Source organism: Sapajus apella, unplaced genomic scaffold (genome assembly GCF_009761245.1).
Source record: "Sapajus apella isolate SASKATOON/1434 unplaced genomic scaffold, GSC_monkey_1.0 scaffold61, whole genome shotgun sequence".
NCBI lineage: Eukaryota > Metazoa > Chordata > Mammalia > Primates > Cebidae > Sapajus > Sapajus apella.
The window spans coordinates 6721322-6737148 of NW_022437001.1; the positions used below are offsets into that span (position 1 = coordinate 6721322).

The 15827-nt window shown below is 38.4% G+C and overlaps 1 protein-coding gene across 5 annotated transcripts in view; it reads left to right on the forward strand.

The window, feature by feature from the left end:
* The window catches only part of SLC10A7 (solute carrier family 10 member 7), a 265111-nt gene that overhangs the window by 185509 nt on the left and 63775 nt on the right, over positions 1 to 15827 (forward strand). For all 5 annotated transcript variants that reach the window (XM_032246445.1, XM_032246447.1, XM_032246446.1 and 2 more), the window contains one exon: positions 1037 to 1072. In XM_032246445.1, coding sequence (XP_032102336.1) covers positions 1037 to 1072 — 36 coding nt within the window. The remainder of the gene's footprint in view (positions 1 to 1036; positions 1073 to 15827) is intronic.

Sequence of the window (15827 nt, forward strand, 5' to 3'; positions counted from 1 at the left end):
TCCAAAAGTAATGAAGTAGTCCCAGATCTGGATCCTGGGCACCGTCTGGGTATAGTACCTCTGTCTGTCTGTCTGTCTCTGTGTGTGTGTGTGTATGTGTATTTGTCTGTCTGTCTGTCTATCTCTGTCTCATTTCTCTCTTAGGCACACACACCCTCAGATTCTATGAAATTTTAAAATTACAAGTAGAGTTCATTAATAAAAATCTAAAATGCTTTTTCTTGTATAAATCATAATGAAGTATTGAGAGATAAAGGAAAACCTAAGAAGGGCAAGTAATCATCTGCTGCTCCAGAACTGAAGCCTGTCATTTCAACTCCCAACTCAAACACTTAGTTTTAAAGATTTGCCTTCAAGAAACCTAAAAGCTGGTATTCTGCCTCATTGGCAACAGCCTCAAACTGTTCCCTGTCATCGGAGAAAACAAATCTTTTGCTCATTTCTGCCTAGGGGAGGCAGAGGGACCGAGGTGGTCCTATGTGGCTGAATTAGATGAAAGACTTGCCTTCTACCATGGAGACATGGAGTCTAATCAAGTGAAATGAGTTTTGAGATCCCAGCTCATTTCCTAGGGGAGATCAGTTCGCATTACAAAATCACGACATCTCATTCATCACAACTGACGTGGTCTTTGCTCAGGAGAGGACCCCAACTGGGACTAAACCACCTGTCTTCTCTCAAAAAGGGGCATTTTATCCAAGTTACAGTTGAAAGCCTTGGAGTAAGGAAGCTTGCCAGGCATCAGCTTCTATCTGTGTGATCCATGTGCAGTGTGGAAGGGAATTTAGGTTTACAAAAGGAAAGATGAACCTACGGCAGCTTGATGGTTGTACTTTTATGATGCCAAATACAAATAATTGTAATAGAGATGTTAAGTCATTATGGAAGGGAAAGCTAAGATTAGGACTCTCCGCTCTTTATCTTCTAGATTTTATTAAACAGAAGATAAGCACTCCCATGCTTCAGAGTTTGAAATGGCAAAGAAAGTGTCCTGCTTTCGCTGATAAATAATCATCCTTTCTTTTATTTCTTTTAGGGCATCGTTATAACACCCCTGCTACTGCTGCTTTTTGTGAGTATTTTGATGTTGTCTTTAATATCTTTTATTAAAAGCAAGCTACAACCGTTTAAGAAAGGTCATTAGAACAAAAATGAAATTTGAATTATTTTGCACCATATTTTGAACTGTTATTCCAGTTCATCTGTACCGTGTAATAATATTCAGACACAAAGAAGCTTCATAATTTCGTGATCCAAGAACAGCATCAGGACCTAGTCATTAGGCCTCCAGCTCCTGGCTAAATCATTCTATGACAAATTAATGACCCCATAACACAGGTTAGAACTGTGCTACTCTTTATTTTCTCATTAGTAACACTAAAGTGATTGATAGTGACCCAGTGTTTGATAGTGTTTAACAGAAACAGCCCAAGTACCAGGGGATCAGAGGAAGCTTGGGTTCCAAGGCTGGTACTGGAGTTAACTAGCTTCCTCACCTGGGGAAGCCTGCCTCAATTTTTTTCATCTGTAGAATGGGAAGTAACACCTCCTCCGTTCTATCACTCAGAGATAATGAAAGGTATTTAAAACTTAAAAATACAAATCGATACAGGCTCCTAGTTAACGAAACAAAAACTGCTCTGAAAACAAGAAATGCTAATTAGCTGTCTTATTTCTTTTGGCACTAAGCATATGAGAAATCAGATGAAAGATTATAATAGAAATTAATGTTATCTCATGCTGAGCAAAGGATATGTAATCATGAATGATACCTAAAATATTTTATGAACTGTGCATCTTTTCATACATACATCTTCCAAATATAAATCACTTTGCTTATCACTGAAATGTAGTGGGGATGTGTTTCTAGGAATGTACTGTAGCTCTTTGACTAGCACCATTTATCAGTGAATTAAAGCTATGGGGAAAATTTATTTAATTATAGTATAATTACCCAAGTTGGAATTCAATTAGAGTAATAGAATGAGGGACTTCATTTCTTAGCAGCTGAGTAGGAAATAGAGAGGGTTAGATATACTACTAAGCAGTTGGATTCTGCATCTTTCATGAAAGACATTACCTCCAAGTAATAAACCTCAGCCTTACCCTCCCTTTTGAAATGCTGGCTCTGTTCTGACAAGGTAAGAAGTGTCAAATAATCAGATCACTTTCCTCAGCATAACAAACTTCATTAATATGGACCCCATCACTGCAGAATTTGCAGTGAGTCAAATTGAAACTAAAGAGAATATTTGCATTAATTTGGAAGAAAAGACTTGTTATGTACCTGCCTGCTACTAGATGTGAGAAACTGGAAACATCCATTAGTTTATTTCCAAGACATGGGATCACAGGACAGTTTCCCAGATGCAGCCCTCAGTGGGCACAGGATGCAGGCCTGTCTGAGGTCCCCACTTGCAGTACATCAAGGGACTAGTACAGAGCGCAACATCTAGTAAGTACACATTAAACGGCTGCATCGCCTGGGTTTTCTCCATTGTGGAAGAGTGACATCTGTTATTTATGTAACTTATTTAAGACAAGAAAAGGAGATGTTATAGCCACAGCTAGGAGCTAAGGCCTCGGGTGTAATACTTTGGAGTATCTCAGAGGCTGGAATCTTTGGGACCCTTTTTCAACTTGTGATTAAAGAACCAAATGAGTACTTTTCTTCCCCTCCTTTCCATATCTGTGCCATAATATGCTGATAAAAATTATGGCATCACCTTTTGACAAGCTTTCCCCTACTCATAGATCCATAGGCTCATGAGTCTTAGTTGGATCAACATTCTAAAATTATAGAGCTACAAGAATGGTAGAAGATGGCCAAGACTCTCAATGTAAAAGTTTAATGCTTGCTTTCTGAGTCAACAGGGCCATCCCTGTAGGGTCAATGGCATTATCACCCACATCATTAGATACTTATGGTATTGTGACTTTACATCACATGCATAGCATATAACACCTTTTCTCTGTTTAGGTTGTCATGTATTTTATAAAAAATTGACATTTCTTAAGCATTTGGGTTACCAGGCGTCATTTACTGAGCAAGACAAGAACCTGAATGACTTAAAATGTGAACAAAGGCCAGATGTGGTTGCTCACACCTATAATCCCGGCACTTTGATAGGCAGAGGTGTGAGGATAACTTGACCCCAGGAGTTCAAGACCAGCCTGGGCAACATATGGAGATCCCATCTATTAAAAATGTATATATATTAACACATTCCATAAAAGGTGTACTGTTTTTCTCAATGCCCCTGTTGTGAGTTGAATTATTTCCCCCAAAAAAGGTATGTTGAGGTTTTGACTCCAAGTACATCAGAATGTGGTCTTGTTTGGAAATAAAGTAATTGCAAAAGTAATTAGTTAAGACAAGGACATGCTGGAATAGGGTAGGCCCTGAATCCAATATGATTGGTACCCTTATAAGAATAAGAAGAGAAGGCAGAGACACACAGGTAAAACTCTGTGTGATGATGGAGGCAGAGATTAGAGAATGTCCACAAGCCAAGAAACACCAAGGATTGCTGGCAAACGTCAGACTTTAAAGGACATGAAGGATTCTCTCCTATAGATTTCATAGGGAGCATAGCTCAGGTTGATTTCAGACTTATAGCTTCTAGAATTGTGAGACAATAGATTTCTGATGTTTTATGTTTTTGGGCTTTGTTATAGAAACCCAAGAAACTAATACAACTCCTAGAAATGGTATTGTCTTATTTTAACATATCATAAAAAGGGAAATTTATGGATATTCAGGCATAGGAACTAATGAAGGACATTTTTGCTGATGGAGTCTCAGCTGTATTCTTAACCTCTTCTCAGAATATTCCCTTCACTTTCTTGCTCCACCGAAACCTGTCTTCTGATTCATGTTTCTGCCGCAGGCATCTTTCTTATCACTGAGCCTTGAAATGGGGAAGGTATCTTCCTTGTACCTCATTACCAATTCCAGATCATTTCCCATGCCTTCTCCATAAAATCCCCTGGTTCCTTTGAAGGTTGTGCCAACATAGCTATATCACCTGCTACTCCTTTTTGTTGTAATTATCAATAGAATGGGAAGTAACACCTCCTCCATTCTATCACCCAGAGATAATGAAAGGTGCCACTATCAGTTCAAAAAAAATGTTAGCATCTTCCCATTGTTTTCTTTTTAACAGTATACTTTTAAAATTCCTGGTATTTTCAGTATTCACATAGTTAGTCCTTCCAATATCCTGGTCTCTAAATTCTTGACCTCTTCTCCAGCAAGCTTGCCCTCCACTTTATCTCAGCCAACTACTCCGGGCCCTTTACTTTGTTATTGCCAATAACTGCATCCTTCCATAATCCAATTTTCAAATGTCCTCTCTGACTAACAGCTCCTATCTTATGATTTATTCCCCAAATCAAAAATTCTTCACTGGAATGGCCAATTTATTTACTTTATCACCTTTGCAATGTTTCTGACTATACCCATCCTACTCTCACCCCTTGCCCTCACATCCCATCTTACCCAGCCTAGACCTCATGGTCCATCATTATAATTCCTTTATTATATACACCATCAACAATCTTACTCATCTCTGCTGCTTCATATTTGCCTGGCAAAGTACTAACCCTGCTGAAATCTAACTCTACACCTTCCTGCATATGTATCTGAAGATGCTGGAGCAAACACACTACCATGCTGATTGGTCTCATTTGAAATTCATGACAACTAAATGTAAGTGAGTCTGGCAACCCTGCTACCTTCCTTTAATTAATTCACTCTTCCAGTCTCTAGAGGATCGTTTCACACCTTCTTGTGTCTCAAGTCTCCAGTGCCTCTTTTTTCATATCAAGTATTGCAGAAAGGAAATTGGCTGAGGAGGAAATAAGCAATCAGAGAAATTTTACATGATCCCACCCACCTGCATGTGTAGCCATATTCTTCACCTTTTCTCCTGTTTCTATAAGCTGTCTTTTCTCCCCTCTAAAGGAAGTTCTTTGAGTTATGTCATCTCTTATGTCCTACTTAATATGATTCATATAGATATTTCTTTTTCTCCTATATTATCACATTTTTTCTCTCTAGTAGATCATTTCTATTAGCATATAAGCTTTCTGTAATATTACACATCTTAAAATTAAACCTTACCTCATCCTGCCTGCACTCCATTTCTGTGCTCTCTTTTTATAGCAGAATTTCTCAAAAAAAGTTATTTAAAACTTATTCTTTACTCATTCAATAATATGTACTGAGTTATTTCTACATGCCAGACACTCTCCTGGGTGTGGGAATATAACAATAAGTAAAACATAAGTGTCTTTGCTCTCAAAACAGTATTTTGAGAATACTAGTGGAAAGAAACAACCAGTAGATAAGTATAAATATAGTGTGTGAGATGGGTGATAAGTGCTGAAGACAAAAATAAAATAATGTAGAGGAATAAGAAATACTAGATTGGGATGGGAGAAAGGGTTGCTATTTTAAATAGGACAGTCAAGTTCAGATTTACTGAGAAAATATTTGAGCAAAGGCCGGGAAGAGATAAGGGAGTGAACCTTCTGGAGCTAGAGTGTTCCAGGTGGAGGGAACAGTAAGTGCAAAGGTCCTGAGAGTATACCCGGTGTCCCTAAGAAACACCAAGGTGGCCAGTATGACTGGAATAGAGTGAACAAGGGGGAGAGTAGATAAAGATGATGTCAGAGGCCAGGCGTGGTGGCTCATGCCTGTAATCCCAGCGCTTTGGGAGGCTGAGCGGCAGGCGAATCACAAGGTCAGGAGTTTGAGACCAACCTGGCCAACATGCTGAAACCCTATCTCTACTAAAAATACAAAAATTAGCTGGGCGTAGTGGCGGGTGTCTGCAACCCCAGCTACTCAGGAGGCTGAGTCAGGAGAATTTCTTGTACCCAGGAGGCAGATGTTGCAGTGAGCCAAGATCATGCCACTACAGTCCCGCCCAGGTGATAGAGTGAGACTCCGTCTCAAAAAAAAAAAAAAGATGATGTCAGAGACAGAGCAGGGGACAAATGATTTAGGACCTTAAAATCCTTTCTAAGGACTTGAAATTTTAATTTGAAAGAGACAGGAAACCATTAAATGGGTTTTGATAAAAGGAATAGCATGTTCTGCTGTACCTTTTTAAAGGATGATTCTGGATGCTGGGTTGAGAAGAGATTGTAAGGGGATCATGGTGGAGGCAGGAAGACCAGTTGGAAAGCTGGTATGATATTATGGCAAGTGATGTCATTAGCTTGGACCAGAGTGGTTGAGTATACCTGGTAGGAGGTAGTTGTAAGTAGAACTGGAAAGTAGAACTGAGAGATTGAATAAAGGTTTTGAGGGAAAGAGTCAAAGATGACTCCAGGCCTGAGTACTGGAAGAGTTGCCATTTATTAAGATAGGGAAGACTTTAGGGTTGAGCAGGTTGAAGGAACTCATAAAGAGAATTCAGTGTTGTACATATTTGGATTCCACTGACTTTCAGACATCTACGTAAAAACATAAGGTAAGCAATGGACTCTATGAGTCTGGAAGTAAGGAGGGAGGTCTTAACTAAAGATATATATTTGGGAGAGGTCAGCATCTAGATGGATTTTAAATTAGACTGCTAGGAAGTGAGAATGTAGAAGGAAAGATTTCAGAGGATCAAGTGCCAAGATGCAGCAATAGTCAGAGATTCGCAAAGTAGACCAAGGAACGGCCAGTTTGCTTAGGAGGAACACTGAGAAATTTTCATGTCCTAGAATTTTAGCAAAGAATGTGTTTCAAAAAGGGGAAGTGATCAGCCACTTCATATGCTGCTAACAGTTCAAATAAAATGAAGTTTGAGAATTGGCCATTGGTTTTAAGAAGACAGAGGTCATTGGGGACCTTAATGAGAGCTATTCATCAAAGTTGTGTACTTGAAAGCCTGATTGGATAGGTTGAGGAAAAAATGGAAGAAGAGTTAAAGACAGTGATAATTGATAACTCTTTGGGGGTAATTTTGCTATAAAAGGTACAGAAAATGGAGTACTAACAAAGTGAATAAAATATGAAGAGAAAATTTGTTTAAGTTGGGAAAATTAGTAGCACATTTGTGTCAATAGGATTATAATCCAGTTATGGAGAGAAAAATTGACACAGAAAAAATAAGGGAGAACTTGTGGACACATGTTCTTGAGTAGGAGAAAGGGAGTGATCTCTGGTGCATAGTAGTCTCCTAGAGTGAGAGATTTATTATGGGAATTGGCTCATGCAATTATGGAACCTAGAAGTTCCACTATCTGCTATCTGGAAGCCAGGGAAACAGCAAATCCAGGGATGTAATTCAGTCTAAGATTAAAGGCGTGAGAAGCAGAGGAACAAATGGTATAGCTCCATTTGAGTTTGAAGGCCTAAGAACTGGGGGTTAGGGGTGGTGGCTTATGTAAGTCCTGGAGCCAAAAGACCTAAGAACGCAGAGTCTCAGTGTCCAAGGACAGGAGAAGGTGGATGTCCTAGCTAAAGACAGGAGTCAATTTACCCTACTTCTGTGTTTGTGTTCAATACAGGCCCTCTATGGATTGGAGGACACTTGCCCCCATTTGTGAGGGTGGATATTCTCTACTCAGTGTACTAGCTTAAATGCTAATATCTTCCAGAAATACCCAAAGAGATGCACCAAAAAATAATGTTTTACCAGCTATCCCGGCATCCCATAGTTCAGTCAAGTTGACATATTAAAATTAACCATCATATATTCCTGTTGGCATTTATTATCTCATGACAGTTTAATAATTTGTTAATTTGTTTAGCTGTGTTCCCCACTAGAATGTAAGCATCAGAAAAGAACAGGGACTTCATCTGTTTTAGTCACCGTCATAATCCCAATACCCAAAATAGTGCCTGGCAATTGAAGTGACTCAAAAACATTTTTTGAATGCATGGTTGGACAAATGAATGGATGCATCTGTCCAAAAAGTTGAGTTGGAACTATTTTTAAAACTGCTGTTTTGTTGTTATGTGCTCTAACTTCAGGGACATATTATCTATTATGAAGCCGCTTTGAAGGATCTGAGTTCACTTTCCCTCACACTCTATTTATAGAAAGGTAGCACAGTATGATGAAAAGGCATAAAACCTTGGTTTAATTGGCAGCCAGTACCAGTTACGTAAAGTGAATTTTCTAATGAAGATTATGATAAGATGAAATGAGTTAATTTTTGTGGAAGCATATTGTAAACTGTAAAGAGCCGTGCGAATGTTACATTTGACACTTAACAGAGAATAATAGAAAGGAATCTCAGGAGGACATCAAGATTCTGCAAAAGCACTCGTCTGAAATGCAGGAGCAGTCCAACTACTTTAATTATGGGCTGAGTCCTAAGACTTAAAACTTTAGGATTCTATAATCACACATAATCTATAATTTTATAATTTTGTGTGTAAATGAGTCCAGTGTTTACCATGACCAGCACTAAGAGCAGTGAAACTTTCCCTGAAGTATCACCTTTTACTACTAAGATCCCGTCTTAGTTCATCCAGGCTACTGTAATAAGATACCACAATGGTGGCATATAAATAATAGAAACTTATTTCTGACAGTTCTGGAGGCTGGGAAATCCAAGATGAAGGTAGATTCGGTGTCTGGTAAAGGCCTGCTTTCTGGGTCATAGATGGGTGCTTTTTACTGTGTCCTCACAAGGTGGAAAGAGCAAGGCAGCTCTCTGGGGCCTCTTTTATAAGAGCAATAATCCATTCATAAGGGCTCTACCCTTAGGACCTAATTACCTCTCAAAGTCCCATCTCCCAATACTGGCACCCTGGGGTGCACAGAAACATTCAGATTATTGTGGACCCAGAGTGCTTTCAAATACATTACCTCAATTATCTTGATAACATACCTCTCATTTAGGCAAGGGCAGAAATTATTGTTCTTCTTTATTTTGTCAGTGGATCTTCCTCAGTCCATGGAGTTGCCATCTGTTAGGATAAATTAAGACGTTGTCCAGCTTTAAAAGCTTTACTTACAAGTGCATTACTTGGAATTTCATATTAATTTTTCTTATGAAACAATGGTACAAGTGGTAAGTATCCACTAGATTTTAACTTCTAATAGGCCAGGAATTGGAATTGTGCATGTCTTATTCATTACCTTGTCTCCAATGCCAAGTATTCAATAAATATTTATTGGAAAGAGGGCAATAGAAAGGTGGATGAGTAATGAATGATTAGAATGATTCAAATGATAAATGAATGGTTGGAAAGTTAGGAACTCAACCTGACTTATAAAGTCTTACCTTTTTATGAAAAATAATTTATAGTTTTCTAATAATATTAAACAAAATAATCATCCTTTTATTGAGACCTCCTGTGCACTGTGAATACTACAAAGATTAATCTGGCATTGATCCTTCCCTTAAAGATCTTATGGCTTAATAGAGAAAATAGGATACATGAACAAATAATTAAAATTCAACTTAGAAATTATAATTTCACAAACAATATTTCAAAGGAGATTACTAACATAGAAAATACTTCATTAAATAGAAGTAGATTTTTTGTGATAAATTTTCTACTGAAAGAAAATTTTTAATTTGAGGGGAAGGAAAAGGTAGATAGAAACTTCGAATGTTTCCCAATGGATCTCTTGCCTACTTCAGATTTTCTTCAATTGCATGGTTCTGATTCTCTGTTGTGAATCAGAGAATACTTAAAAACTTGCATCTTTCCTTTCCTTTGATGTGGTTTATCACTAACTGTATGTTTAGCCACCGTTATTATGGTCTTTATCAGAGAAGGCTGAAGGAGGGAGATTCTAAAACTTGAAAAGTAGTATAGGATGGTAGTTAATATGAAGAAGCAATAGGGCTGAGTTAAGCACTTTGGCTGTGAAGTCAGGCAGTTGGGTTCTAAACCCTAGTGAACAATACCAGGGAAGTTGTTCAAGCAGTTTGAAGCCTTTCCTTCTGTGGACACCTGTTCCCCAGAAATCTCCATAGCAGTTAGCTCACACTTTCTCCCCAACTACATCTTACTTACTCTACAAAGAGGAATGAAAGGAAGCTACATTTATGTCTAGACTTCCTCCCTAGTCCCTCTGAAAGACAAAGTAGGTTAAAGATTACTGTTCATACCATGGAAACATATCAGTCTAATTCTGTGTAATTGCAGTCGAAGGAAACCATATATTGGATGGTGTTGTCATGGGCTCAAGCTCCCAAATTCTGCAGACCATCAATTTATTTAAATAAGTCCATGATTGGCAAAGAAAGGTCAGTTAAATTTTGAGTTTAGAATGACAGACCAAAGCCTCACTTCTATTTTCTTCAGCCATAATGGTCAATTGAGCATCCAGACCTTTTGAAACATGTGGAGTGCAAGCTTTGACCACTGCTGAAAGTCATCCTCAGAGTTCATAGATGACACCATGTTCATATGTGGGGATGGTCACATCATTACCTTAGGGTATTTGACAAACACTGGCCTATATGCTCACTCATTCAGAATTATGTAAGCACCCCTTGAGTAAGTACGGGCACTGCTAGCTCTGCTGTTCTATCAATTGATTTTATATGACTTGGTTTCTTAGAAGCTGGCCCCTCATCAGGCAGGTTTTTAAGGCACTTTGATCATTGGACTCATATACACATATGCATGTGTATGCACAAACACATATGTACACAGAATATATACATACCAGACTCTGTTTCTAGGCTAACTATATATTCCCTTGATCTGACTGTCTCTTCTATTAATTTCCATTTCAGCAGTTCTTAAATTCAATAGGTTTGAATTCTGACAACTGTGTATAAGAAACCTTGTTTATCTGGGCTTGGATAATTATTATTGAGCAGCTAATATGGTTACTTGATGCATAATCCCATGTGACAGGCATGACTGGCTTTGGAGGTATTATCCTCACTTTATATGAGAAAACCTAGGTTCAGAGAGATTTTGTCACTCGACTGAGACTACACAACTGGTAGACAACACATGCCACTTTCAGCCTGGGTCTGTCTCCCTCTCTTCAAATGCTCCTTCCAGGTCATGCTTCCTAAATACATGTCTTGGGAGACACAGTTTGTTTTAAAACATTTTATCAGCACACAGTTACTTTTTCTTGAACATTATACCCTACGTAACATTGGTAAGAGGAAAAAAATCAGGCATAATAATTGCCTTGATGAAATTTAAAACTTAAAACTTATGTGGACAAACAAGAATTACGAATATGGAGGCGATTTAGAGAAGAAATTGACTGCTAAACTGAGATTTGAACTGAGCTTAAAGGAGTTCATAGAAGAGAAAGGTCCAGGTCAGGAAAAGGGAGATCAAGGAGCAGCTTTCAAGGCTACAATCATCATTAATTTCCCTAGTAACAGGCTGCCTATGATAGAAAATTCTTCAACTTTTGATCCCATCACTGTGAACAAAAACAATGTATACAGCCATTAGTGTCATGTATAATACTACTAATTATTTTTTTATAATTTGTTTCCAATTATGGTTGCATAATTAATGGACGGACATGTGTGAGATTCATAAGATGATAATAAAACCTAAACCACTTAAAAAGAATCTAGGCATCTGATTGCCTTAGTTGCTTCACATTGAGTCAGTTTCTCTATCTTGTGCTCAGTTGTGTTTGTTCTAAAGCAAGTGAAGACAAGTCTCCCCTTGAAGCTGAGAGTAGCTTCTGACTAAGGGAAGGGAAGGGAAGCAATTGATAAGCTGTTTTCAAGTGCTCTAGAGTTGACAGAGGTAACATTGATGAGCTTCTACCCCCATTAAGGACTACTGTCCCGAGAAGGCCAGCTGCACTGCTGGTCTGGAACTTCTCAGACTTCACTGAAGTGAGCTGGGGACATGGGATGAGTTGGGGCAGTCCTGTCCTAGCTGGGCTTTTCCCTTGCCCATTGGTTCCTTCTTCAGCACCAGCAACTGGGGGTGCTCCCTGAGCGGGTAGGGTCGATCCAGAGTTGGAAAGACACTGGTTCCTTGCTATGCCCTTGCCTATTGGTAACCAAGCTGAAGGAACTAAATCATGTGTCCTGCTTAAGAGAATATTTAGCAATAGCAGCTTCTTTGATTCCTAAACCACACTCAGGATTGACAAGAATAAATCCTTTGGTCAAAAATTAGGGAGCTAAGTTTGTTCCTAGAGGCCTCTGAGTATCTTTGCCTCCCCCCAGCCCTTCATATCCTGGAAGCTCAATTCCTCACAGCTTTCCTCTTTCCTCTTTAGGTTGGGATAAGCCAATTTATAATTCATTTTGGCACATTTCACTAAACAGTCTGTGTGGATTTGAATAACCTGACTATGATTGCATACATTAAGTTTCCATCAAAGTTATTAGAAGTTAGCCTTTTCGTCTTATGTTTTAAATTAGCATATAACACGAATAAATTGGAGGACATTATGCTAAGTGAAATAAACCAGACACAGAAAAACAAATACTGCATAATCTCACTTGTATGTGGAATCTAAAAGAGTCATAGAAACAGAGTAGAAGGGAAGTTACCAGGGGCTGGGGAGTTGGAGAAATGGGGAGATGTCGGTCAAAGAATGTAGACTTGCAGTTATAAGCCAGTAAGTTCAGAACACTGAATGCACAGCATTGTTACTATAGTTAATAATAATATATTGCATATTTAAAATTTGCTGAGCGATTACATCTTAAGTATTTTTAAGGTCATACACAAAAAGGTAACTATGTGAAGTGATGGATATGTTAAATAGCTTGACTGTAGTAATCATTTTGCTATATATACGTATATCAAAACATCATGTTGTACACCTTGAATAGATACAACTTTGTCAATTATACCTCTATAAAACTAAAAAAAAGAACAATAGCTAGTATATAAACAAAAAGAAAAGTGAAGCCATGTTTTTATATTTATAAAATCTATTAAAGCTTCTTTTAATCTTCATTTCTCAGAGAGAGAAAAAAATTGTACATATAAATATTAAAAGATAATTTCATATCCTAAACAAATACTTTCCAGACAATAACCAAATTTTAGTTGGATGCATGCAACTGAATCAGTATGGCTATTTAACAACCATATTCCTAATTTTGATAAAAATCATATTCCTAAATTTGATAAAAATTTTTAACATTGAGTCTGTCACCTGGTATACATTTACTTGACAACTTTATGTAAGTAATCAGTTTTGTTTGCATGGATCCCTGTGAGAGAAGGAGCAGCAGAGAAGGAAAGAAAAGCTGAACTACATCGTGTATAGGGAAAGATAGAATTCTGGAAAAATGTGGGGGCTTGGGACCTGGGGAGACTCTTCCTTCTTCTGTCTAAATGTTTATCTTTGTGACGGGGAGGAGATATGGGTGTTATGAGTGTGTCTGTAGGTGGGCACAATAGTAAGCCAGTCTTCCCCCCTTTCCCGGGGGCTGGGCTCTGCGGATGATATGGAGAGGTGGAAATAGGGCAGGAAGGCAACAAATCCTGCTCTACGTCTGAAGCTGCTGCTTTCTGATTTTCTAGCAAAAGAGATTTAGCATTCATAATTCTGCAGTGTCAACTGAAAATATCTATTCTTATTCATCCCCCCGAATGTGGTGCTAATGAGAGTGAAGACCAGTCATCAAGGGTGAATTATTTAATACAATGTTTTAATAGCTGGGAAGAGACACAAATAGTGGAGACGCCTGTGGCTAATGGATTTCCCTGATAGGAGATAAAAGGCTGATTACATAGCAGAGCAAGTGAAGAACTGGTGCATTAATGACAATTTACAGGTCAGCTCACTTACAGGAGTGATTTAAATGCACCATCTGTTTTCTAACTGCAGGTTGATAACTGTGATTCTACAGACAGTCAACATCTCTTCATCAAGAATTGTTACCTATTTGTCTTTCGGAGTCTGGTTAGTTTGCCCCATATTATTTTGCCAAGTGGACCCCCAGATTCTTTCCAGATAAAGTAGTTTCTAGATTGAATGGGTTGATAGCAGTCAATCCTGCTTCCACCCAGCCTCTCTCTGCCCAGTTAGAGAAGCCCTGATGTCCTGAGGCATCCATTGTGTGTACTGAATTAACTTCTCCCTAATGCGCCTACTCTGGCACTAGTTATGTAACATCCTTGGGAGAGTTGAGAAACTAGTCACTCCAATCATTTCTTTGTGTGTCCTGTGGCTTGCCCCCTCCCCTTCCCTCTCCCCCTCCCCGTGGCCCTGCCCCCTCACATAGGCACAAAAAGAAGAGCCCAGCTTTGGTTTTCACTGGTGCCCCCTTCCCTTGTTTCACACTGTACCACCTGTAACTAATGTGTAGTGGAGTGTAAAGAGTTAAGTGTGAGGGCTTTGGAGCTACACCTGTGGGTTTAGTGTCTGTCACTTTCTAGCTATAGTGACCTTGTCCAAGTTGTTTAACTGTTCTGTGCCGCTGTTGCCTCTTGTGAAAATGAGGGCAATAATAAAACCAACATCAAGGGGTTGCTGTGAGAATTTATTCCACATGCAAAAGAAAAGCAGAGAAAAAAAAGAAAAAATTATTCCACATGCAGTAAGCATTTTAAGCGTTGTCTGCATCTCAGAAGAAGACATACAAGTGGCCAACAAACTGGAAAAAAATTCAACATCACTAATCATCAGAGAAATGCAAATCAAAACCACAATGAGATACCATCTGACACCAATCAGAATGACTATTATTAAAAAGTGAAAAACAACAGACACTAGAGAAGCTGCAGAGAAAAGGGAACCCGTATACACTATTAGTGGGAATGTAAATTAGTTCAGTGTTTGTGGAAAGCAGTTTGGAGGTTTCTCAAAGAACTTAGAACTACCATTCAACCCAGCAATCCCATTACTGCATATATATCCAAAAGAAAATAAATCAGTTTACCAAAGAGATACATACACTCACATGTTCATCACTGCACTATTCAAAATAGCATAGACATGGAATCAACCTAGGTGACCATCAACAGTGGATTAGATAAAGAAAATGTGGTACATATGCACCCATGAAATACTACACACCATATAAAAGAACAAAATCATGTTCTTTGCAGCAGCATGGATACAGCTAGAGGCCATTATCCTAAGCAAATTAACACAGGAACTGAAAACAAAATACTGCATGTTCTCACTTATAAGAGGGAGCTTGTACTCAGGGACATAAAGATGGCACAAGAGACACTGGGGACTAATAGAGTGGGGAGGGAGGAAGGGGACAAGGGTTGAAAAACTGTTGGGTACTGTGCTATCTGAGTGATGGGATAATCCATATCCCAAACTTCAGCATCACTCAGTGTACCCATGTAACAAACCTGCACATGTACCTCCTGAATCTAAAGTAAAAGTTGAAATTATTAAAAAATAAAACAAAGCAGTGTCTGGCACATGGAAGCATACGATAAATGAGAAATGCCTAATGTAGGTGACGGGGGGATGGAGACAGCAAACCACCATGGCATGTGTATACCTATGTAACAGTCCTGCAAGATCTGCATATTCACCCCAGAATTTAAAGTAAAAATTTAAAAAAAAAAATGTTACTATTACAGAGAAATTGAGACCCGGGATGAATAGAAAAATAAACTTTAAAGAACAAAGTTTCCAAGTTCAAAAATGTCCAGCTCAATGCTCTCTTCATAAGGTTTACAGAGCTTGGAGACAGGTAGCAAAATTCAGTTATAATCTTCATGTAAAAGGTGACATTTCCTGCCTAAAATCACTTCAGTGATCTCACATATCTCTGGCTCCTCTTTCTAGCTCAACTTTATTATTATTATGTTTTTACATTTTTTAAATGAATAACCATTTCAATCTATATTCCCCCAAAATAAAGAAAAACCCATTTCAAATTGAGTTTAAAAATATTATATATTTATAATGTCTCCATCCTTCACATACTAGACC